The sequence below is a fragment of the Scatophagus argus genome, chromosome 4 (genome assembly GCF_020382885.2).
Source record: "Scatophagus argus isolate fScaArg1 chromosome 4, fScaArg1.pri, whole genome shotgun sequence".
NCBI classification, from domain to species: domain Eukaryota; kingdom Metazoa; phylum Chordata; class Actinopteri; family Scatophagidae; genus Scatophagus; species Scatophagus argus.
The window spans coordinates 11567934-11594516 of NC_058496.1; the positions used below are offsets into that span (position 1 = coordinate 11567934).

At 40.5% G+C, this 26583-nt stretch overlaps 2 protein-coding genes across 5 annotated transcripts; one reads left to right on the forward strand and one right to left on the reverse strand.

Annotated features, from left to right (window-relative positions):
* The first annotated feature begins 379 nt into the window (after positions 1–379).
* On the forward strand, positions 380–13382 carry ercc6l2 (excision repair cross-complementation group 6-like 2). 2 transcript variants are annotated; one of them, XM_046387713.1, is made up of 20 exons: positions 380–682; positions 930–1342; positions 1433–1549; positions 1749–1942; positions 2053–2146; positions 2381–2448; positions 2588–2795; positions 2944–3084; positions 3263–3379; positions 3525–3644; positions 3728–3799; positions 4523–4668; positions 4855–4950; positions 5115–5214; positions 5610–5762; positions 6036–6119; positions 7479–8541; positions 8626–8780; positions 9345–9502; positions 10987–13382. In XM_046387713.1, exons 1-20 carry the CDS (start codon positions 655–657, stop codon positions 12218–12220), a joined length of 4761 nt encoding a protein of 1586 aa, XP_046243669.1. In that variant the 5' UTR covers positions 380–654; the 3' UTR covers positions 12221–13382. The 2 variants fall into 2 exon arrangements, with proteins under 2 accessions (XP_046243669.1, XP_046243670.1); XM_046387714.1 differs by lacking the exon at positions 380–682 and having other exon boundaries at positions 1177–1342; positions 1433–1535.
* Positions 13383–18979: 5597 nt separating this feature from the next.
* Positions 18980–26583, reverse strand: hsd17b3 (hydroxysteroid (17-beta) dehydrogenase 3). 3 transcript variants are annotated; one of them, XM_046387715.1, is made up of 11 exons: positions 26357–26583; positions 22498–22544; positions 22108–22183; positions 21861–21968; positions 21672–21739; positions 21077–21121; positions 20691–20725; positions 20484–20565; positions 20332–20397; positions 20066–20215; positions 18980–19972 (listed from the first exon to the last, which is right to left on the reverse strand). In XM_046387715.1, the coding sequence occupies exons 1-11, from the start codon at positions 26505–26507 to the stop codon at positions 19862–19864; spliced, it is 939 nt and encodes a 312-aa protein (XP_046243671.1). In that variant the 5' UTR covers positions 26508–26583; the 3' UTR covers positions 18980–19861. The 3 variants fall into 3 exon arrangements, with proteins under 3 accessions (XP_046243671.1, XP_046243674.1, XP_046243672.1); XM_046387718.1 differs by having other exon boundaries at positions 22108–22238; positions 22313–22544; positions 26357–26458; XM_046387716.1 differs by lacking the exon at positions 21077–21121.

The following is a 26583-nucleotide window of genomic DNA, read 5'->3' on the forward strand; positions in this document are numbered from 1 at the left end:
CAACAGAAACACATTTATGCATTATCTTATATATTTAAAATATATAACTTACAAGTTGGTAAGACTATTAAGGAAAACATAATTATTGTTATTACAGTTTGACTGCTCCTCTCCTCCTCTTTATTGAAACAAATTTGGAATTAATATGAATCAACTTTCGTTTTGTTTTATTTTATAGAAATGTCATTTAAATTCCACGCAGCACTTTCGACACAATGTCCGACAGTGAAATTTGAAATAAAATTAAAGCAAGCACAACATTTAAATGTTGTTGTTTAAATATATTTTTAGGTTACTATTTTTTTATGTCACTTTCAAAATTTATTTTAAATCAGACGTACTTCGAAAGTGCAGCTCTCATTGTTAAAACAAATAAACATTCAGCAAGCAGCAGTGGAGCTGCAGCTGGTTGTGCTGCGTGTGTTTCTGTGCCTTATCGACATATGAAGAACTTAAACAGGTATTAAGTGAAGCGACTTAACAGTTTCTCCAGATGATATGACTTACAGAAGTTACGTTTTTTTTATTTGTTTGTTTTATGGTTGTCGTTTCATCTGCTGGAAATGTTAGCTGAGCTACTCGAGCTAGCTAGCATGCTACAGCGACTTCTTCCAGAGAAAGAAGAGGATACTTTATCTATTTACCTATATCCTGATGGCTTCAATTTCTGCAGTTCAGAAAGGTTTGAAATTTATGTTTTTACTTGGATTTCAGTTGGACACTGATTTACACAACTCCACTGGTGCTTCTCAAAGCTTCTGCAGCCACAGACATAGTATTTATGATGTCAGCGTCCTCTTCAGCCATAGAATAGATTAGATCAGTGGGACAGGTTTGTGTATTTGACGAAATAAACTCAAATATATGCACGGCAATGTTTTAAAGATGTGGCAAAGCACTGTCTGACATGTTTATATTATTGAATATAGAAATATGGCGTGAAGGTGACAGCTGTCTGGCTCCTGACCCGAGAGATGGCACCTTGCGAGAAACCACCATTCAGAGACTCACCACCTCTGATGATCATGATGCCATGGCATGGGTGATATTCACTGACCACAAAGCTGGAGAAGAGGAGGAAGCTGTACCTGTCTCGAAACTGATGAGACCAGGCTTGAATCATGACACCCAGGAGAAACCTGTGTTTCCAGGCAGCATCACAGACCCTAGGCTATGTGTCCCCTTAGAGCTGAATGATTTTAATGGAGACAGAGTCCCCTATACCATCAACAGATATCTGAGGGATTACCAGAGAGAAGGTATCAGGTTCATTTACAACAGCTACATGCGTTCCAGGGGTTGTATCCTGGGGGATGACATGGGCCTGGGAAAAACTGTACAGGTACAAAGTGCATCAGCTGCAAAACCATTTTCAGAGTTACTTAAATGTCTGCATTTTTCCTCTCATGCCACCTTTTTGATCTCTTCTTAGGTCATTGGTTTCCTTGCTGCTGTGCTGCACAAAACAGGCACATGGGAGGACATCAGAAACAACAGGCCTCAGTTTCTCCAGAGTCAGACGCCCTCCAAGCAAAGTAAACCCAACAAAGTGTGTGTTGAAATATTCTACTTACTGTATATAAATAAAGAAATGTAATGAATCATAAAATCATTTCGTAGGAGAAATAAATACTTCTTTTCAAACACCAGTTACCTTCATGCAAATGCAGAAATAGTTTAATGCTACAAATATTAGAGAGTATTGATTCAGCATCAGCATGATCTGGTGTTTCCATTTTCTGGTCTAGGTGTTCCTCATTGTGGCCCCGCTGTCAGTGCTTTATAACTGGAAAGATGAACTGGACACATGGGGTCACTTCCAGTGTGTGGTGGTCCATGGGCTCAGGAAAGAGGAGGAGCTAGCACGCATCAAGAAGGGACGCGTTGAGATTGCGCTCACTACCTATGAGACTCTGCGCCTTTGTCTGGATCAGTTTAACAAGTTAGAGCCTTGCACACACAAGCAACAAATGCTTGTTAATTTTGTAACTGTGTATATTTTTTGGCATGCAAAAACACTGTGACTAACATATATCTTTGCCTTTAATGCAGCATAGACTGGTCTGCTGTGGTTGTGGATGAGGCTCACAAGATAAAAAATCCAAACTCTCAGATCACTCAGGCCATGAAGGGTCTGAAATGCGAGGTCAGAGAGTTTTGTGTTTGTGTTATTTTTTTAGTTATGAAACACGTGAGGATTTACTCATGTTGGAGAGTACTGGTGGCATCATTAAGAAACGCTGAAGGGGTCCCCATTCATGCTGCACTGAACTTATATTGAATTGCACCACCATCATAATAAGCTAGCAATAAAATGCTAAGTTTAGGTTTGTGTTTGGACCACACTTTTGATGCTAGTTTGCACTTATATTTTCATCAGGTCAGAATTGGCCTCACTGGAACTATTTTACAAAACAACCTTGAGGAGCTCTGGTGTGTCATGGACTGGTAGGTTTAGAGACTTTGCATTATTTGCATATTTACAATAACATGTAAGGTTTTTTTTTTTTTGTCCGTGTAGTGAAAGTCATGTGACTGCAATTTGCACGTTTTTCCTGAAAACAGCTTTAATTTTTATACTATTTAGGGCCATACCTCGTTGCCTTGGCAGCTCAGGACACTTCAAGAGCAAGTTTTCAGATCCAATTGAGCAAGGGCAGAGGCACAGTGCAACCAAACGCGCCCTAGCTACAGGGAGGAAGACTGTCAGAGCCCTGGTGAGGAAGATTTCCCACTGGTTCCTCAGAAGAACTAAATGTCTTATCAAAGAACAATTACCTAAGAAGGATGACAGGGTAAGATTGGTCAAACAAGTCAGACCAGTTGCAATTCACCATCTACTTGAAAATATTCTATTCAGTATATATAATATGACATTCAGATCATGTTAGATGATGTTTAGGAGCAACCCTCTAATAAATTCTGTGTTGTGTCTTCTCCCAGGTGGTGTATTGCTCTTTGACAGACTTTCAACAGAGTGTGTATCAGACAGTGTTGGATACTGAGGATGTGAGGCTACTTCTGAGGTCTTCAGAGAAATGTGACTGTCAAAGCGGACGTACCCGCAGAGCCTGCTGCTATAAAGTTAGTTGCTTTTCTATGCTGTGTTGTAATGACTTAAATTTAACTTTCAGGGTTATTGGCTGCAGAACTGAAATAAGTGAAATCTATTTTTAGTTTTTAATTGAGTCTTAATTTTTGCATTTTTCATGAAAAAAAGAAAGACTAGACCATCAAATAATATCAGTTTCTTATATTGCAGACAAACTCAGAAGGTGTGAAAATGAAGGCGCTGTACTTCAGTTACTTGACCATATTGAGGAAGGTTGCCAATCATGTAGCACTGCTTCAGTCTACTGCAGGCACCAGCACGAAACAGGTAGAAGCATGTTGTCCAGTAACTGATGTAGTTTCATCATTAGTTTATCATAGCCAACTCTGGGACAGCTTTTCTGGACCAAGTTCATACCACATCTTCTCGTGACTGTTTTGGTTCACTGTTACAAGTCGTTTGTTTTTTCCAGGAGAAGTATGTGGGTGGCATTTGTGCGAAAGTATTCCAGACGTTTCCAGACTTTGTGCAGAGATGCAAAGAGGAAGCATTTGAAGCCTTGTCAGACCCGAAGTACAGTGGAAAGATGAAGGTACAGATGGATGACAAAGACCCACTCACCTGCTCATTATTGGTTGTATCAGTGTCGGTGAATGTGTCTGTACTTCTTTTCAGGTTTTGCAGAAGCTCCTCAAATGTTATCTGCAAAAGAGAGATAAAGTGCTTCTTTTTTCTCTCTCAACCAAGGTGAGATTCGCGTTGGCATTGAAATCTGAATTTTTGTGCGTATGTCGCATGTGAATTTGCAGTGATATGCTGTATCGTTTGCAAGAGTTGGATGAACAGTGCGGAAAAATGTTGCCCTGTAGGAAAATGATTTGATGTGTGTTTTGATTGTGTCAGAATTGTGTGTCAGATACATTCAGTATTTGTTCATCCATTAACAACAGTCTTAAACACTCTTTTAATTGCCACTGCTGTTAAAGCAGATGACTTGTTTAGAGTGAAAATACAGGACATAAGTCATCAGGCACCGTGTCTAATTTCAGGCATAGGTAAAAAATAGGGACATAATATTTAAAGCTCACAGTTCTTTCTTGCTTTAAACCTTGAAAATAAAATCAGAAGACATGATTTTCTCATGGCAGGTACTGTAATGTGGTAAGAGTTTTTAAGATAATTGGGCAGAGTTTGATGCTGGCTATCATCTGAGACGGTGTGATAACATTTTTGTCTGCTATGAGGTCATATTTTCATATTTTCCCTTTTTTAGAATCATGGACCTCATACAGTTTTTATTGTGTTTTGATTGTGCTCAGCAACATATAAATATAGAAACCGGGAGGGATATTCTGTTTATGTTTTGATTAAATTTGTTTGTGTAGCATTCAGATTTTATCTCTCAGTAGATGTTGATTCGTGTGCTTTCTGCCCTTCACGGTTGTTTGTTGTGTGTTTTGAACATACCAGTTGTTAGATGTGGTGGAGAGCTACTGCATGGCAGAGGGGTTGGACTACAGCAGGTTGGATGGAACCACAAAAGCCAAAGACAGAGTCCGTATTGTGAAAGAGTTCAACTGTTCATCTCACGCGAACCTCTGCCTGGTTTCCACCATGTCAGTTGAACAATAACATTAAGATAAAATAGTTTCCTTCCCTTTCATATTTGCATTTAAAACATTTAGTCATTCTTTTACCTACATTTAAAGCCATATTATATACCCATTAAACCCGAACTATGCCAATGTGGGCTAAAACATATTCCAGACCTTTAATCAACTGAAAACTCTTTGTTCAATTAGGGCAGGTGGTCTTGGCCTTAACTTTGTAGGAGCCAATGTGGTAGTGCTATTTGACCCCACATGGAACCCAGCCAGCGACCTCCAAGCTATTGACAGGTAGGTTGTGGACCATATTTTGATTTGCCTTCATATGTTGAGCTCTAGAAGTTTAATTTTACAAAAGTATTCTGTTATTGTTTCACCTCAAAAAGCACTGTAGCTGCCAATATACTGCTATATATACGCTGCCTGTGTGTTGATTTGTTTGTGTCTCTTTACAGGGCGTATCGTATTGGCCAGTGCAGGGATGTGACTGTTCTTAGACTGATCTCACTGGGGACTGTAGAGGAGGTTATCTACCTCAGACAAGTTTACAAACAGGTACAAGATACATCTTGATATTCTGAGGTTATCTCTTTTACTACCTGTGAAATGACTGCTGCAGCATGGTTCTCTGTGGGGACAATGGAAGACCATTTCTTTACCTCAGAATAGTTTGCTAACTGTGCACAAATGAAATAAAAACAGGAAAATACTGAAGCATCTGCTAAAGAAATCCACCAATTACTTTTGTCTACAATAATTGCAATCTCATGTTTAGGTAGTTTTCTTTCTGTTTATGTTGTTTGGAAACAACTATGTCTGCCTCGAACTGACACACAATCAGGGCTGATTCTTCTTCATAGCATTTGACTAACACAAGACATATGATTTGCAAATGTTTCAGAAGGTGAGCTCAGTGCTCTGTGTCCGTGTCTTTCTTCTCCACCTTCCAGCAACTGCAGAGCTCAGTTGTGGGCAAGGAGAGCGCACGGCGGTACTTTGAGGCAGTGCAGGGGCATGGTGTCTATAAGGGGGAGCTGTTTGGGATCCGTAACCTCTTCAGACTGCAGACCCAGGGGACATGCCTCACCCGCAAGATACTTGAAGTTAGAGCCTACACACCTTTTACTATTTGACTGATGATGTGTTCTACTTTACTGTAGCACTTTACTGCAACTCATCCCACTGACTCTTATCTTCGGTCACAATACAAGGAACTTAGTCTTATATGGTCATATTGACTTGTAACAGAGGGCCTGAACTAATGTGTGATTGTACTGTGCCTTGAAGTCTTTTGTTGTTGATCACTGAGTTGATATTGTACAGTGACATTTTTGCATTTTGATGAATGTGGGTTTCACTTTTCCTCTTCCTGTCAGCGAGAAGGACAAGTGGAGGCTGGTTTAATGATAACCAGCACGCACGCAGACGAAGCGAAGGAGGAGGCGACAAAGGGAGTTAGTGTGAGTAACTCTGCCATTCTCAGAGACCCAGAACACAGGGCACTCATCTTTCCCATCCCGTCTTCTTTCCCAGGCAGCCCACTCATCATCCCATTCCCACGTGAAAGCGGGACCTTCCTGTCTGTCAGTCAGTCAGCCGATCCCCACGATCTCATTTAACTTTTTCTGCCTTAACTCCTTTTTTTTCTTAATTGTTTCCTCACCTCTTCTTTGTTTGGTAATCTTTATATTTTCCTTAAGGGTTTTATCCCAAAATAATATTCCTCATTTATGTGAACAACAGCTTTTGCTATGACACAATTGTCTTACTTTTGAAGGAAGAATGTGGAGGAAGTGATACTAGTCTTGTCAGTATCACATACTCACCCTGGTGTAGGCTTTAATAGTGGCTGTAAAATGTTTGTAGTTTCCTCACAGCAGTTGTTAGCTTGAATTTTGGGAGTGACAGTAGATTTATGTGGTAGGTGTTGTTTGCCAGTGGAAAAAAGTAACAAAAAGATAATTGGAAGTCTCTGAAACCACTCCTGTTGCAATTGCCATATTTTCAGCAAAATATGACTAATTACCCTGCTGTCATGTCACACTTATCTTCCTCCTCAAACTGAAAACCTCATGTAATGGATTTCAACGTACAGAGCATCAGCTTAGTATTTTTCATAAATTTCTTGTTTTTGCCGATATTTCAGGGGTCTAAACCTTTATTTAGATAGATTGACAGGAAATGTGCAAGAGAGGGGAAAACGCATAGCAAAGAGCTGATGCTTGTGTATTACTAGGCCTTGGCTTACAAATTATGCGAATATATTGTAGCTAAAGATGAGGTTCTCTTTGCCTCTCGCTTTCACTCTGATGCTGTGAGAAACAGCTGGATGTAATTACTTTCTTGTCGTAATGGAAGCAGCAGACCACACTGAAGCCTATCTTTTGCTTTTCAGCTATTTATTTACACAGTGACACCCCCTATCATCCTGCTCCCAGCCAGGTCCATTTTACTGGGCTGCTGCTCCACTGAGGCCATTCAGATTCTTTCAAAAACACAGTATACACTGGGGTGCCTTATCACGCACAGAAACGGACTCGAGGCGTGTAAGCACCAGCATGCTCAAAAGTACAGCAGAACTGGGAAAGAGTCATCCAGTTGGCAGATTCCATAAAATTAAAATGACTGTTGGTGGTTGCTCCATTAAAGGGACATTCATGTAACTAAGATATACTATGACTCTTTTGTTTTCTTCATATTACATCACAATGGGGTGCATATTCACATTGATTTTTATTAGGATTTATTGTTACAAACATCTGTTTTGAATCCCACAATGAAATCTCACATGGACTGATGTTTCTACTATTTCATTTAAGGAATCTGGAGATTCTCCACCTGGACACGGCCCTGTGCCGAGTGATGAACCAGCAAAGGAGAACATGCATGTATCAAAGATCCCCAGAGGAGTGCTGGATTTCAGCAGTGGGAGTGAAGAAGAGGAAGACAAGCTGGGACTTAAGAAGAGGATGTCACACCCCAGTGAAGTGGATGGCAACAAGGGTGGAAATGCTGCCACTGGTTCTGGTCGATTGAGTCTCCTCCAGCACGGTTTCTCCAAACTCCTCGAAAGGATCAATGGAAAACCAGAGTTAGGAGAAGAGAACAGTAGTCCAGGTCTTGATGAAAGCCTCTCTGAGGAAGATGCTGACGATCAAAAGAGGGAGGGTGCCTCTTCTGGCATCTGCAAGAGCTCCACAACAGGAAACAGTGCAGTATGTTTCCCTAAATTGGAAACAAAAGCCTGGGACATATTCAGAAGTTCAGACAGAGAAGACAGGGACGATGAAGATGGGGGGAGAAAACGGAGTGATGGTGCTGTAAGAAAAGGACTGGGGCTGAAAGGGCAGACAAATAAGCAAATTACAGTGGATGAGGAGAGTGATGAAAATTCCTCAACAGAGAACAAGAAGCCTAACAAGCTCAACACTACAATTCCAAAAGCAGACCTGTTCCAGGGTTACTCAGATGAATCTGAGGATTTTGACATTGAAGCAGTGACGAGGCACAAGAGGGACAGTTTAGATTCACGCAGTAAAGGAGGAGGCAAAGGGAGAGGAAGGCTATACCTCAACAGAAAGAGGCAAAACAGAAGTGTCAGGGACAGGGCAGGATGCAGATACTCAGAAGACATTGAGACCTTTGCATCTTCAGAAGATGAATACATACCTGTTAAGAAAGGGAGATCCATTGGATGTCCCTTCACGTCTCCACAGACTGAAGGATCCAGAGTTGAGCATTCAAAAGATGGACAAAGAGCTGCCACAACTGATAGGACAGAGAGACGAGCAGGAATGTCCAAAGCTGTTTCATTTACAAGTCTGAAAGGACAGACATCACCGGCATCTGAAAAAAAGGATGGAACTATCGACAGTGTGCTAGGTTAGATTTGCTACGTATTTTGAAATGCCAGTAACATTCAGTGAACGTTGTTGCAGCCTTAATGATGTACATTTCTGTTTAAAGGGGGCATACAAGAGGTGATGTATACCCACTCTAACCAGCGCGTGGTGGGCGGGAGTAAAGCAGAGGAGCTGATCAGTAGAGCTGCTGTGCGAGATGTGTTTGAACGCAAGGTGTACTCTCAGCTCCCGGCCAATCACGTTCTAGATGACTTAGAGGTATATACAGTACTGTCTTAACACAGGTCTGGCTCAGTGATTCATCAAGCATGTACAGTATATTGTATTTGTATCTGCCAAAGCTGTAGCCCACTGCTGATGTAAAATAAGTTTTAGAAAATTTTCCTGTCACCTGCAATGTTCTGAGGATGGATTGGGGGGATTTCCATCCCAAATTTTATTAGATTAAAAGACATTTAAATTAGTTGACATTAATAATTAATTAATGTCATTTAGACCTGTTTCTACAAATGTGTGCCTGTTCATTGGCTTGAATAAGGCTTATCAGCACTGTATCAGGCACACATGCTCACTACGACATGAGAGTGGATGTAAACACAGAATGTTCTTCACAGATTAACCATAGCTCAGTGGTGCATAATACGTAGCTGCAGTGTAGGTTACATATATTTAAATCTGTGGTTCACAATGCAGCATGTTTATATAAATTAAATTAAACACACTAACGTAAGCTGCATTTGATAACAAATTGATTGAGACCGAGGCAAAAAAATTAACTGGACACTGTTTCTGTGAAACTTCACTCTTGTTTGATTTTACCAGAGCATGTCAGCGAGTTCACCAGACAGCCAGCCTTGCTCTTCTGCTGTCAGAATAGAGAAGCCCAGCGTGGACCATCCAGTCAACTTTTCCAATAAGACTGTGCACCACACCAGGCACACCACCTTCATCATTGGAGAGACTCCCCAGGCCATACGCAGGTACTGAAAGGGTTTCAGAGGAGGTGAAGAGGAAAGAACAAAGCAGGCGCCGCCTTGTATGTGGGCCAGTCAGACCTTGGCTCACCTGCTTGTGCAACTGGCCATATCGTAGAAGACTGGGAGAACGTTTAGTTTTATTATTTTTCATTTTTTAAATTAATATCTAAATGCAAAAAAATCACTAAAACAATAATAAAAGAAGACAATATTTGTCATATTTGCTACTATCAAATCTGGAGCAATCCCAACAGACCATTTTGCTTTGGCGCAGGCCCTCGCATGTTGTACGGTGGTTGTTTAGCGACAGATGATGTCCAGAAAATGACTTGTTGTCATTGGTAGGCATGATGAAGGAAAAGTGACTCAAGTTAAGAGTGCCCAAGGAAAGAAGAAAAAGTTTGAATTAAAGTGAAGTGGACCATTTGATGAAAGGACAAAAGGGGGTGTAAAAGGTGTAGTTCGAAGAGAGGAATTCCTGGAAGTGGTGGGAAGAAGGCCAAAACTCACCGCAGATGTAGTGTTGAGCGCCCCCACCTGGGCCTCAGGAATTTTGTGTGTGTGCGTGTGTGTTTAGTGAGAGACCACCTCTGAGCCTTCCCTTCCACCTATTTCCCAGCATCATGCCAGATATTATCCAGTTATGCTCAGGCCCAACAGTACAGGAGTTATTCCTGCCACAACCACAGCCCTCCTGAGATGAACCAAAAATGATCGCCTGAGGACTTCCAAACCCACACTGATACACACACACACGTCCTAACAAGCACTTAAATACACGTACAGACACATAGTACTCAAATACACACCTCTGTCCCAGTGCGACAACTCCACCCCCTACCTTCCCAAATGCTCATATACAGGCACACTTGCCCCTTTGTGGCTCCGATCTCACTCCCCAAGGGGAAGACTGTATCTCTGCCCAGAGGCTCACCAGGGAGTGAAAATACACACTAGTTATATTGATATTCCCTCAATTAACTCTGCTGTTTAATAATTTAAATCCACATACATGTCATGTTTTACTGCCATTAGTTTTATTTATTGTTTTTCCAGTGAAAGCCACAAATGGTAATAACACCAACCATAATGCAGCTGTGCCACTGGTGACTTTGAAGTATTTCTGTCCCAGAGTCTGGTTAGACCAAAGTTTTAACAACCGCCTAGAAACTCAGGAAAAACACCTCATACTGCATGTCTGTCTGGGTATGAGCCTGAATATGTGGAGTAACAGCTATTCATCTGAAGCTGGGCTTGATGGACCTGCAGAATATCTAATTTATGGTATAAACCTTGTGACCTTTTCAGTTTCTGGCCTTGTACTAAGTGTACGTGTGTGAATATGGTGTAAATTCACAGGATGTTTACTGTGATCTTAGTTAAGTGGAAAAGATCAGTTTAAACAGTTTTATTGGCTAATACATTTATTCATGGATGTTTTTTCACACTAATCTCTGTCTTTGTGTCCTTTGGGTGCGTGTGTTTAGACAGCAGCTGGAGGAAATGGCAGACAAATTCAAATTTACCTCAGTCCATCATTTTGCAGTGGAGATTTTGAGAAGAAACTCAACCGAGAGACTGACCTGGCTCCAACAGTATTACACTTCATTGAACCACCCTGACCTGGCAAAGACAGTCACAGACAACATCCCACAACCTGATTCTGCACACACCTCCTCCTCCTCAACATCCACCAAAACAGCTGCCACAAAATCTCACACAGATACCAGAACCCCACAAAATGATGTTCTGAAAGCCAAGAAAAAGCTTAAATACACTCAGAAGAATCCTGAGCCTAAACTTAAGGCAGAAACCCCTCAAAACAATGTTTTTGTGTCACGAAAATATCCTGGAGACCCCCACATTCATGTTCAAGAACCCCAGAAAAAGCAAAAGATCCCACGAAAGAATCTTCCAGACCCTCTAAATGATGGTCCAAACCTCCAGTCAGAGGATGAGACCATTTGCAGTACCAGAGGACATAAAGAAGACACAAAGAAGGGTAGTATTTCTAGTTCTGGAGCCTTTAGAGCTGGTGGTGGTCTTGGCTTGGATCAGGCCAGCACCAGTGGTTTGGGATCTGGGGAGTCTGCTGCTTTCCTGAACCGCACTAACAGAGATACCCCTTCTTCTCTGGACTTCAGCCATGGCAGGTCCACCATGTTATCCAAACCCGCAGCACAGGGAAGGGAGCAAGAGCAAAAACTGTCTTCCAGGACCAGTGAATCTTGTCAAGGCCAGAGAGCAAATGCTCAGACCCCTTCCCCTGCTGAGCACGCCAACTCCAGTTGCCAGTCCTTCCTAACAGATCTGATAGGAGACACATCAATCCTTGATGATTTGTTAAAACCCAAACCCAGGAGTGGGACACCAAAAACAGCCCCTGCATTCTCCTGTGCATCAGTAAGTACATGTCTCACCACAGCCTCTCCATCCAGAAATGTTCTCAGCACTGATTCTGGTTCAGCAGACCTCATAATGTCTGTGTCACCTCTAAAGTCAAACACACTAAACAAACAGCAAGCGTCATCAAAGGGCATTCGCAAGGACTTCTGGGACATCCTGAATGAGGGTAATGAGGAGAGCATCAACAGGTTAACAGACCCAGCAGAGGTGCAGAGGGTTTGCATCAAAACTAACTTTGTAGCTAGAAGTGGGTCTGTAGAAGAAGAGAGCAAGAGTCTCTGGAAGACTAATGAAAAGTTCCTGTGGAAAAAATAGCTTATTTTATGCTTTTGTACTTTTTACTTTTGTAGTTCTAATGATCAATTTACAAAACATATTTTCCTTTTAAAATGAAATTATTATCCATGTAAAAATGTCTTTTATTTACTTAGTTATTTGAAAATGTTCAGTGTTCATTTTTTTTTTATTGATGTTGAATGTTACTTGAATAAACAGAGTGTTAATCACTATGTGAAACCTGGATATATTGCAGATATACATATAGATATATACAACAGATTCTCCCATTTGCGAATATGGTGCCACCGAACACTTGGCATGTTTGCTAAGAAAATGACTTCAACTGTGATGCAAATGTTGTATAAAATAAACTGAAATCACAACTCAGTGTTAAGTGGATGACAGAGAAAACACTACCCGCTGCAGGCCTTAGCCATTATTGTTACCTGATACCACGGCTGCTGTCTGGAGGACTGTTGGTGGTCGTGCAGAAATATCATTGAAAACTCTGTTGGCTGTTATATCTCATTCACTGTACAACTCACTATGTCCTACTGAGCATGAGAATGTGTATATCAGGTTACCTTGCACGGTATTCTGCACTGTAATCTGATCTGAATCTGTGGCTCGGCTCATTTGTGCCTCAAATGCTCTTCAGAGTAGAAGCTGCTGTGCTTTTATTGAAATAATAATAAGCAGCTGAAGACTTAAGATGGTTTTCACACCTCTTCATCTGTCCTCTCACATTTTTAGTGAAAGTGTCTTTTATGGTGACAATCATTTGTACTACTCAACAACAAGAGAAAAAAAAGGTTAATCACATATCAATCTCAGGACTTAGAAATAACGTGAACACAAGGTAAGCTCGGTGTGTGCGTATGTGCGTAAGCGCGAATGCATGTGCTGAACCTCACAGCTGTGTCTGACCTCTTTCAGCTGTTGCGGTGAGCTGTCGCAGAGCTGTTCTGTGTAAGTCTTGTGTTTTGTGCAGCAGAAATGAGAAAGTGCTGATAACTATCAATAAACAAGAGAAAGGACTACGTGCCTCAACAGAACATGAAGCTTGGTAAATAGTATGTGTGTGTGCATGTAGACCTTCTGGGTGGTAGATCAGGACTATCTTCGCATACTGGGGCCACACATCTGTCACACCTGTTCAAATCATAAACTGAGGAGAATAAAAAGCCCTTTTTTCCTGTCCCAAACTCATTTTCTTTGTTTCACCCACAATTGAGGTTTGCAGATTATTATCTGTCTTTTTGAAGTCATAGTCAAGTGAGATAGCAGAGAAGCTTAGCATTTTACTGACAATAGAAAAGCTCACCCACTGACAAACAGTGGATGGAGGCTAACGGAGGCCAGACAACACGGTTCAGTGGCAAACAAAGCTCTCTTATCCTTAATGCTAACTGCAAAGATTCTACCAAGGATCTGAGGTGAGACACACAGCCACTGAGGGCAATTGCTAACAATGTCTCAAGTCAGTCAGATGATTACATTTTATTTTATTACATGCCGTGTGGTGCAATTTCTCATGCCGAGAAGGAGTCATGAGCTATAGAGTTTTTCCAGCTCTCCCATTACTGTCCTCTCTCTTTGTGTCAAGGGCAGCATGGGAAGTCTGTTTATATTTCCTGTCAGTATAACCTGGGTGTCTGTTAGAAACCGGACGGTCAAACAAAACGGCAGAGCGACGGCTCTAGAGATGTAGGTTTATTTGCAGAAGTCAGACTCTGACACCTCGTTTGATTTCATTAGTGAAATGCTGTGAATGAGCGTAGACCCATGCCGACCTGGGCCTCCAGTCATGTCTGGCTCGGGTTCACTGACACTCGCTGTGCAGTGTGTTTAAAAGGTCTGCAAAATGAGACTGATTAAAAATGAGCTCTTGTGCAAATTGTGCATAAAAAATTGACAGCCCCAGAAAGTTTGGCTTCATGTTTAAAGTATTTCTTCATTGCACTCAATATCCATGACTGAATAACCAACAAGAAAAGTAAAAAAAACAAATCACATTTTTGGGTATTATTTCTTAAGGGCATGCTGAAATAAAAACATATCCCACGTTAATCCTAATCCTTAATCCTGTGTTTGTGTTTTCTCTTGGTTAATGCTGCAGTCACAATACTGAGGCGATCTGCTGGACCAGTTTCAAAACTTTAGGTCTTTAGGACATCTAAATATGTAAATTTTGAAAATTTTTTAAAATTAAAATTCTTAAAAATACAGGAATCTCCTTTTAACAATTTTAACACTGCAAAGCTCAATTAATCTGCTTCATCGGGAATGTGTGGTTGTGGTTTGATCCTGTTTGATCAACAGTAACCAAACAATTTGGCAACTGTCATCAAATTTTCTTGGAAATGTTATCAAATGCTGATTGGTGCACAAAAGTATATGACATCATCTTTCTAACCCAAGCCCCTCCCACATGCCAAATAAACAAACCTTTTCCGGTTTAATTAAAAACGCGTGCGTTTGGGTGGAATCTCATTGCTCATAGTACGAATCTGATTGAGAAAATCAGCTTTCAGGACATTTAAAGCATAAAAACGATGCATGATTAATTCGTACTTCTTCTCAGGGCAACTTTAACGATTATTCAAAGCTCAGAGGTGTTTATGAGGGAACAGGATAAATAGTTTGTATCTGTGTTTAGGTGACTCAGCAAGCAAACAACTACATCAGGGGGTGTGCAAAGTCCTCCTGTTGTTACGGTAACAGGCTGAGGAGGTCTCTAAATGTGAGAAAGAAGAAACCCTCCCCCCTTCATTCATTAGGAAATTACACACCATTTGCCCCTCATTCCTATCCAGTTACCCAGGCAACTGTTAGCTGTAATTTGGGTTAATTCACTGGCTCCTGGGCCCTTCCGTTCCCCATTGTGCCCCATCATAAAAGAGATATAACACAGATGCACACACACACACACTAAGTTTCTAATGCAGTAACACACTCAGTAAGAGAGACTAAGCCTCATTTTGTTTGGTTGTCTTCAATGCGGCGGCAAACAGACCGCATCTGTTAAAATCAACGAATTGCACTGAGGGAAAGGCTTAGCTTAAATATGTCCATTTCCAACACCTGTACATAGGTGTTGGAGTGGCTGAATTGTACAGCTGTTGAAAATAAAGTGTCTCACATCCAAATTTTGCACAAAAAGACACTTTTCCTCTCTGACCTTGTCCTGTCTTGAAGCTGGGACGGAGGGAGGTCTACTGTTTTCACTGCTTTCAGAACAAAAGGAACGGAAAATTGTGTGTTTTCCCACGGGGTAAATATTGAGAGAGCAGAGATATAAACGTACGGAAGAAAGGCCTTTCTGAGCTGCCTGGATCTCTGTTGCACTGCCAAGGGCCTTTGCGTCACTTGATCCATTGTTTAGTGTAGAGAGGTCTCTGTAAGCAAGCGGCTGCCTCCCTGCTACAGCTGCAGCCTCTCTGCTGTTTATGTTTGCAGGGCCCTTCGCCTTGAAGTGAGGCTACACAAGCAAAGCTTAGCCATATGTGAGCACTGGGCCGTCAGAGAAGTCGCTTGCTTTTTCTTTTCCCTTTTTCAATCCATCTCTTCTCCCTGAAACTTGTCCTTTTTTGTCCGTTCTCCTCCCTACCTTCCATTTTCTCAAAACCCCTCTAAGGCTGTCCCTGTTCCTTCGTCCTGTTTGCTTGCCCTTGCTGACATCGCAGCCCATCTCTGACAGCCTGCTCTTCTGGAGAAGATGAGAGTTGGAATTATCTTCTTAAGTTTCAAAGACCTCCATCCTGAATTGAAGAGAAGCCGTAGGTATGATTACTCCTGTGAGAAATAATTACCCCCAAAATTCCTCCTCTGTGAGAATGAATCTCTGTGTTCTCAGTGGCAAAGTTTGAGAGACAAGGTGGTAATTATGTCACAGAAATATTTCAGTTAGTATAAATATTCTAATATTTATACTGGTGTTTCATACTGATGAGCACAGCACATTTATGGGATGGAAAACTTTCAGAGAGAGAGCCACTGAAGGGAATATGGAGTCAAAAAGACATTGATGCGCAGAGTATGTAATTGATTACTTGGGTTTTACAGCTTTCCAATAATTCACTCAAATATTTGTACTGGAATTTCAGAATTATCCAGTGATTGGGGAAAAAAATGGCTATTTTGATTCAACAATTACCATGTTAGATTGGATTTTCTTTCAAGCGTTGAGGTTAATGAGTTCCAGTGTTGAACTAAAACTCCAGCTTTAATGTATTATGTGAGTGTGTATGTGTCTGAAGGTTAGTGGTCCTGACCTTGGCTTCTGGGTGGGCTGTGGTGGCTGTGTGCTTGTCTTGGATCATCTCTGGACCCTTCTGCTTTGTGAAACAACAAGCAAGTGTCCAGGGAGGAGAGAGGAGTCACACAGGGAGCATCCTCAAAGGCAGCACCTCTTCCCTTTTCTTTCCCCTGCTCAAACACACACACACACTATCTGCATGTAGAGACTGCCCTCGGAGCCCTGACCACCCACACCCAGTGACCACAGCTTATATGTAGAAATAAAAACAATGACTGTCCTTTGACCCCCCCCCCCCCCCCCCCCTTCCCCATTAATGAATCTCTCATCTGCTAGAGGCGTTAGACATGTTGAAGCCAGTTTGATATTTGTGCGAAAATATGATCCCACTGGTGGTGAAACCATTATTCTGTGAGTGCAGGAGCGGAGCTCTCCCACACTGAAGCAATTTTTCTTTTCTTTTCTTCGGCTACCTGGAACCTGCTATTATGACAGTAGTAATGTTGACTTATCAACCTTGAGAACCTCATTTGATGTTAGAGAGGCTTTGAAACTGCTAAATTAAAAGGTGTCAAAAATGTGAGTGCCTCTAAATTGTAGATCACCTTAGGTAAGGAAAGTCCCAGCTCTTGAGCAACCAGAGTAAACAACTTTTGATTTTAGCTGACACACACACACTGCTCAGACTGTGGCTTGAAGGAGGTCCAACTATAGGAGCAGTATATCTAACACACCTTGTGGAAAATCCCACTGGTGGGCAGTTTAAATACATTAAAAAACATTTTTGACAACAGTAAATTTTTCTGGTTTGTGACTTAATTTTCGCGTCGTGTTTTCTTGCTAAATCTTTTCAGCAACTTTAGAAACTTCTAGAAACATGTGCAGTATGGCAAACATTTCTCTTGAGAATAACTTTGCTGTAGTTCTGCTATGTTCAACTTGACATAATTGATAACAGCAGATATACCATCTGCTCTACAGGAATATTTTCAGTGTGTGAGGTTTCATCACAGTCTCTGCTCTCAACAAAGTGCATCGACTGTTTTTGATAAGATACAGGCCGACATCATAAATCTTAAATAACATGACCATTCATCAGTTTTAATAATGCGTATGTGAGTGTGTGTGTTTTCTGCCTGCTGCAGTTGCATATCAAAAGACACTATGAAATCTTTGCATTTTGTGCCCCCTAGTGGTCATTTGTGATTCATGACAAAGTTAATGTGCTGAAAATGAACACATCTCAGGTCCAAGGACGAAGAATGACATCTGTTGGGCATACTGTGAATCCCTCTGAGACACAGCTGTAATATAAGGTGATATAAATATATTAAGTCAAATATGATCGTTAGAGTTGACAAATCAATAATACAAATCAGTATACAAATCAGTAACATTATATGCCTATTATACTTATTAAAGGATACTGAAGCTGGCATATTCCTAAAGCTTTTCTAAAATACAATAGAGTATAGCTATAGATCAGCCTTTATGTAATAAACTCTTTTATTATGAGGTTTATTAATTAATTTTTATTAATTAATTTCATTGTTTTAATGGATGTAAAAGCACAGTACCTGTTTGAGTAGCAAAGTATTAAAAATGGGTTAAATTAGAATCTATTTTTATGCAAAGTTGGGTTCTTTTATTGTCTTTTTCAGTCAGGCCAGACACAGATCATCCAGGTCACTCTGACCTCCCTGGTCTTTCTGTATTTTGAAAGCCACTCTTCCAATTCCCTGCATTATCTCTCATGGGGAGGATCATTCATCACGGCTGCCTAAACAGCCCAGTCACCCCATGATTAGTGACTCTTTCAGGTCAAACATCTCTGTAGCACTAATTCAAATGGTTGTGCGTGTCTGCTTCTGCACATGTACACGCACGGATGAGGAAATGTTTGTGTATGCTTTAAACACTGGACATCATCGCGTAAGCAGCAGGCTGTCAAGCCCGAGTCTCCAGTGCCTCCTCATTTTTCTGTAACCATGCAGAAGCTCATCAGTTCTCTTCCTCTTTAACTGGTTTTGTGGCTATCAGAATGGTGACTGACACCTGAAGTCGTCTGGTGGCGTACTCATCTGCTCAAATGTTTCCCCCATCTCAGAGGGAAAAGGAAACGACAGTTACAGGTGTGCATGTGCGTGTTTGTGTGTTTATGTGTGTGTGTGTGTGTGTGTGTGTGTGTGTGTGTGTGTGTGGATGAATAACAGTACAGTTCCTTCAGTTCAGCAGATAAGGGGCCGGACTCATAATAACTCATATACCTTTACAGGATTTATGACTATGGGGAACTGGGCACACACACACACACACACACACACACATTTATCAGCGTATCAGTGCTTAGTCACATTTGTTGAACCCGAGGATGTGATTTTCATTTCAGTTTTGAAGGACATCAGAATTAATGAGGATATTAATGGAAATGAGTTTGAAGACATATTACAATTGGGAGTGCCAACTATGCTGTTCAGGGTGTTTATTTATTTATTTATTTTGATCTGATGTGGATGTGGTGAGTGAATTTCATGCTATTAAGATGAAGACCCTTTATTTGTTGTTGTTGGCAAACAGCAAAATTATATTTGGTAACTCTCAGAGGCTCATAAATTTTGTACAATGTCCAGGAAAATAAAACACAACAAAAAACAAATAAACTCGGCTTTCGTCATTGCTGAAATATGATTACCCAGCATCAAAAGCATTTCACGAGTAACTGCAGGTGCACTATAAGTCACATTTCTTTCTTCTGTACTTAACTTGCAGTTGGAATATTTAAAGGGAATATACACAAATATACATATACATATTACTGCCACAGCAAGATGAAAGCGTGCAATAAATTTGCAGTCAACGGCCACTTTATTAGGTGGACCTGTACAATCTATTGCAATTCAGTGCAACGACTCTATCATACATTTCACTTCTACAAAGCTCGTAATGTTCTGTTTTTCATTGACACAGTTGAAAAAGTGTCAGATCGATTATAGGTTTATTGCTGAGGTCATAGTTACAATTTGCTGCACTACATTTTATATACTGAAAGATCTTTCCAATGCTGACTATGACCTCAATATTAAAACATATGATTTCATTAATACTCATTTATGATCAAAAACAGAATAGTGTAGTTATCATAAAAATAGACTTAATGAGCAGCACAGTTGGATTGGATCATTTTAGGCTGTTTCTAACAGAACAAAAAATGATATAACAGTCCTTCTAAACACTGAGAATCAAAAAAATTAATATCATTAATTAAGGAGCTTCTCAAAGGTGGCTTACTCACTATAGAACTATGAGGTACTATACAATAATTAATACTAATAGTTAGGTTTGTCATCACCAGCTCTATAATAACAATTTTATTCACAGTTTGAAATAATCAGGCCGAATATAAACATTGCTGCTCCTGTTTAAAATCTGCACTTCCTTTGAGCTACTTTCTTCTTAACATAGTCCTGCAGACTGTGGAGCATACACTCTGCATGGAGAACCTGGAGAGGGATAGTCTGCAGTAGCCAGCCCTGTACACACACACATAAAGGTACAAATCAGTCTCTTGCCATGATACTTGGCATTATTTGACATTGATAGATGGATGTAACAGTGAGTCTTACCATAACTATGTGACAGACGCTGCCATGTGTTTTGTCTCCAGCTCTGAGGTACTGCAGGGAGTATTTAACAAAGTCTTCTGGAGACAGAGTCACCATGTTGGTTTGCTGATAAGCTGCCATTCGAGTGGAGACCCCAAACGGAGCCACAGCCTGATTAAACAAGATGAACAGAGATGGCTGTGACAAGATTTTCAAGATGGGATATTATTGGTAACCCCTCTTCCTGTTATTTAAAGACCTTGAGGTTTCAATGAGAACCAGATTACCTGTATAATGATGCCTTTATCTTTGTATTCTGCTTGAAGCCCTTGAGAAAATCTTTCCACAAACACCTAGAAATACAAATCACAACATGACTGATCATAAAATGTGACATGTGAAATGCTAGAGGCGTGCTGTCTGGTGATGATGTACTTACCTTAGATGCAGCATACAGGCTGTACAGGGGGAATGGAACAGAGGCAACTCCAGATGAGATGTTCACTATCACCCCTTTCCCCCTGTAAAAGCAGAAAGAAAAACAACTGTGGTCTTAATTTGGGGCCAGAAACTCAACGTTAATCAGCACGTTATGATTTTATTGTATTACACATTACATCTAATGAAGAAAACATGGGTAGGAAACCTGTTCTCCATGCCTGGAAGGATTATTTTGCACATCTGGAGAAGAAAGATTTGAGACAAATGTAAGGGTTGACACAGTTTATTTGTTTGGGCAGAAAACAAAAGAGCACGCACAATATCGATCACCTGCATTGACTTTATTAACACTGCTCATCACACTGAGTTCTTCTAGATATAAAAACTACAAAACTCTGTACGAGCTTGGCCTGATGAAAGTCTGAAGACCAAAATACTGTTAGGAAAGCGAGTAAACGATGGACAGCGTGCAGAATTCTTTTTGACCGTTGACATATGTCACTATGACCGTGTGGTGTGCAGTAACTGTTTTGAAACTGCGGCCAAGAGTTCATCTATTTGAAAAAAGTGACGGCAAATAGGAACTCTTACCTTGGCTACAGTTTTGACATTGCAGTTTATCACCTTTGTAATTGTCTGAAAGAGTAAATAAACATACATTCCTAGTGAGCTATCTTTTTCTGATAATCAAGGGCAAGGAAATGTTAAGGGGTGGGCACAGTTGATAACTTAAAAAGTTAAGGAAGTTAAACGTTTGATTATCTGCGAGAAAGTCCAACAAATGCAGTCGGAACTAGTGCAAATGGAAACAATCATTAGGTTAGTGGTTAGAAGTTAGCTGTGGAGTCATTCAGTTATTCACCTCTAGCAGCACTGTAGAGTTGTTTGTTTGTTGTTTTTTTTTTAAATGAGTGAGTCCCCGTTTTGTTTGTCTCATGCTCATGCACACTTGTGCACACACATTCCTGCCAATGGTGTCACACTATTCCAATGATTTACAGGTGGGAATGACATGTCAGGACATGCAGCAATGTGCCATCAAAGACAGAGCAGAAGAAGATAGCCATCAAATAAACCAATGCAGGATTTAACATAAACTGTATTTGAAAGTGTTATGCTATGAGGAAGAAATGTATTTTAGTAACACTGAATGTTCCTTTGCAGGAAAACTGCACAGTGCACTGACCTGGTCCAGCTCTGCAGTCTCAAGGTATTTGCAGGGGATCATGTTGGGCAGCATGCCCACATTATTGACTGGGGTAAGAAAAACAAGATCAACTTTCAAAGAGGGGAAGAAAATCAGAGGATATCAATATGGCATTTGGTGTGGCAATTAATATTTCAGACATTTCTTGGAAGGTTAAAATAGTCCAACCTAAAACCCCAATGTTGAGGTCCTTAAGCTGTTCCTCAATTTCACTGAAGACATTTTCCTTTACAAAGTCTGTTACTATCACTTTCACCTTCTGCCCTGTTGTATCACCTGAGAAGATGATGAAAAAATGTGGAGTCAGCAATATGATGGGCATTATGTACTCTACAGATGACAAACAATGTATTTATGAGTGTAATCCTAGGTTTAAAAACAGATGCAATGAAATTGGTGAACAGGAAGTTTTTACTTATTTCCTTGGCCACCCGGTCCAATGTTACTTTGGTTCTGCTCATGATTACGATGTTCATCCCTTGCTCAGCCAGCTGAGGGAAGCAATAGTGCAGTAGTGGAAGGTAGGAGAAATGAAAAATGCCAACAAGAAAAATTAGCAGATGTGCACCAAATAAAATGAAATATTTTAACCTGCTTGATGAGCTGGGCAGGACTGCAGATACAGTCTTTGCTGCCCAGGTTTGGAAATAAAAACATATAGAAACCTGCTACATATAAAATTTTATTATGTCATGGGTGTTTTAACCTTGACTATGTACTCATCTTTGATGTCTATGCACTTTCAAGTACAGATGTTTTTGTCACACATGCAGACACAAGCATTGTCATCTAAACAACCACTTACCATAAATGCATATGCTCTTCCTATGCCTTCAGAAGCTCCGGTCACCACTAAAACAGGGATGCAGGGGTGAGAGGTACAGACACCTTCCATCAGTTGTTGTATTCTCTTTGCAGTTTGCATTCTAAACACTAGGAGAAGTGTGATTCAAAGCTGCACTATGTCATTTCCCTTACTCTGCTGACACACTCAGGATTGTGTTTGTGTTTGTATTTGTTTACACTATACCCACCCCTTCCTGTACTAACAGAACGTACAGCATGTTCCCCAGCTCTGATAAAGAACAAACGGGAACTGTTTGTTTCAAGTGTTCACTACTCTCCCCTCTCCCCACTGACCACAATTACAAAGATCACAGGCTCTTTCCCTCACTGTTCTCAGATACTAAGTGATGGTCATTGATATTTGACAAGATCTGTATTTTTAGGGCTCAGATTTAAGTTTGAGTAAACCAGAAAGCTTTGGATGAGGCAGCATGCATTGGTTTAAGCTGTTGGCAACATGAGTCAATAGGCCAGTACTCTGAGATTAGTGACTGCCAAAATGCAAGTGGCAATACTGCTCCATTTCATTCAGTACTTTTTCAGTTTAATGATCAAACTGAATGCCCCTTACAAATGTGTTCTCATGTGTTAATTTTTATCTAAAAAGACAAGCCTCCAATGAGAAAGTTCTAAGCTTCAAAACCTTTGAGAACATTTGAGAACTGATTTCAGCTTCTGGTGTGTATTTACAAAAAAAGAATGTTTTGTGCATTATTATTTTCACTGTTTTCTATCTGGAAAAACTGCAACATATGGTTCCCAGGAAGAAAATGATCTAGCTGTGGGGCACTGGCAACTTCTCTCTTCAGCAACACAAAGCTTAGACACTTCTTAAATGGTAAAAAAAAAAAAAAACCAACCAACCAACCAACCAAAATAAATAAATAAATAAAAAAAATAACAAAACAAAACACAAATGAGCCCCTGTTAACTCTGTTACTGTAGTTTTGTTAATGCAGAAAGCAGGAACACAACAAAACAGTATTCCCCTATTGTGTTAAGATGGTAACAGAAATATAAGAGGGGCAGCACAGAAAACCCATTGTCCAAAATGTCTTGGTATGCCGAAGCATTAAAATTTCCCTTCACTGGAAGTAAGGGGCCGAGCTCAATCCCCTGAAAAACAGCCCCATAAAGAAGTCTGTCTGGATACTTTGGTCTGCAGTAGTAGTAGTAGTTCTGCTGGCTTCCTTAAATTGTGACCTCATGCAAGCACTCTAGCAATTTACAGCTGAGTGTGAGGCAATTGTGATGATGGTCAGTATCTCCAGGTCTGAGACAAATAATTCCCAATTCACCCTATCCCGTAATTCAAGGGTAAGGGCATCAAATTTTCAGAAAGATCACAGAGTTAACTTATTCTCCTTAACCTTGAGCAGATCCCCAGATTGGACTGGGATGCCTCCTGGAGGAATGTAAGCTAGGAGGAACTCGCAAGGTACCGCTATACAATAGATGGATTACATATTCCATCACACCCAGGATCACTTCAGTATCCCCCCAAACATCTTGAAACATCTTGGCCAACTTACTCAGCCTGCTGCTGTTAAACCACACTTGGAAAAGTGTTAAAAATGGATGAATGGATCTTTAAAGTGGGATATCTTCAACTTTACTCCTTTTAGGTTAAATGGTATTGGAGCCAGTCCATTAGAACTGCTTAATAAACAACACTTGGCGATTTAGAGGTGTTAGTTCAAACAACCACTGTTTTAGCTCTTCATTAGACTTGCCCGGTTTAACAAAAATCAGAACAAACTGCATGCTGTTACATTACTGGTCTCATAAAAAAAACCAAACAAACACATTACTAGGTTAGAACACTCATTAGTAGTCATAATGCCTCTCTAGACATAGTTTCATAGAAAACATCATATTACAGGAATCCCTTTCTCAAATAGTTAATAAGAATGTTTGGTTATATAATATCCTGACTGTGACTGGCGACCAGTCCAGGGTGTACCCCGCCTCTCACCCGCAGTCAGCTGGGATAGGCTCCAGCTCCCCTGTGGATGGATGAATATCCTGACTGTTCAGACTCAAACTGGGTAAATAAAATAAATATGAAGACAACAATAATCTGCTTTCAGAACAAGACTTTCAGAAATACACTGGCACTGGGCTTTATGCAAATTAGTGCTGAGAACTGGAGTGACATTTTTATTCATCAGTAAAACAATGTCAAGTAAAATTAGGCCAAAGTATAACAAAACCTGAGTCTGTTATCTAACGCATTATGTTAGCTTTATTTTGTTTATTTCAAAGTTGTTGTTTTTTTGTGGCACCAATTTAAGACAATGTTTTCTCAACACAGTTTGTTCTTTTTGTTGTCGGTGCACCATAACTGTCAGCTGAGTGTTAAGAGTGCAGAGAATCTGCTCTGCTGAGGGCGGCAGAAAGGGAAAAGTGTTTCTTGGCAAGACAAACACTCTTTCTTTGTTCCTAAGAGCAGCATGTTGTATGCTGATTCATGGTGATATGAGAAGGGTGAGACAACAAATCACATTTATCCACATAAGTGTTGAATGTGGAGATGCTTGTGGAACTTGTTGTCTGCTGCAGTGTGTTTCTTGATCCCATTAAGGGGTCTCATATCTATATATATTAAAATCCTTCAAACAGTGGCTTTCAAAACTTCTAAGAGAAAGATGAGGTAGCTTATAGTCAAATATACACACTATTCAACCAAAGGCACAGACACATACACAGATACATAATGTAAACACAATATAAACAAGTTGATCCATGTACCATACAATGCATCTCAGGACACTTGAAGTTGAACAGACTCTGCAAATGTGGTTTCAGGTTGTGAGGGCATGGGGACAGGGTTTATACTGCCTAGAACATGCTGTTCTGATGGCTGCTTTTCCTCTGTGCTGGAACGGAATGAAAGTGGACACTGGAAAGAAAAGCGGTGTACTGTGCCTTTTTATGAGGCCTCTTTTAATACTGTGGAAGGCTGAATAACCTCTTCAGAAGATGCCAAAGGATTTCTTGTATGTCACTGAGACTGCTCTGAGATCTGTGCAGGAATGTTTTGGTGTAACTACTGGGACATGGTCCGAATGGTGAGTATGAGCTGACTGTGTACCCCAAATGTGCTGACACTGTCTTCAAACTCATTTGATTACAAAACTGATTAGTGCCTTACTTATCACCTTTAATTTCTTCTCACTAAAGGAACTTCATAAAAAGATATTCTTGGAGAGTGGGACCAAATATACTGTCATCTTTAGTGAGTAGTACGGTGTATCTTTAGCACCAATGACACCGGTTTGCCTCCTTTGGCATACAATTATTTTTTTTCATACCTATGGAGCAACTGCTTGTGTTTGCAGCAAAAACACAAGCAGTTGCTCCATAGGTATGAAAATGTGAATTCTAAGGAACAGCACTTTGGATTACACAAGTTCAGTCTCGTGTAACAGTTAAAGGTCTGAACAAATCTGGAGATAGGACCACTCATTCTGTTTCTGCAGTTCTACTGCCAAATTTTCTTCATGCGATGGGGACATCAGTCGAGCAAACTATTGTTAAGTCTTGTTTTCAGTTTTTGTGCATGCACAGACACATCCTGATACATGCCTTTCTGAGCAAAATGATGTATTCATGCGCCCGTAGTAAGTACTTACATGAATACACAAATTAAGTGTTTTATCACAAAACATATGAAATTGCTGCTTATTACTGAGGCTGACATCTGCCCTAAAGATAGATGACATAGCACCATAGCATATATTAGCCACAATATGACGAAGGTCTGGCACGCATTACAATAAATGTACTCATCCACACTGCATGCACACACAACTCACCTGCCCACTCTCCCATAGAGGTGAAAAAGGACTTTGATAGGGGAAACCACACTTTTGGAAAAAGCATCCTAACAAAAAGCAGCAGTTTGACTCCATAGTAGAAAACAACTGCTGTACCAAGAGAGATGAAAAGCAGTTCCATTAAATCCATGCTTGTTTGGCACAACAACCTCAGAATCTCTGTGTTTGTGTCTGCTCTGAGAGAAAGTTTTTAGTGCAATGATTCA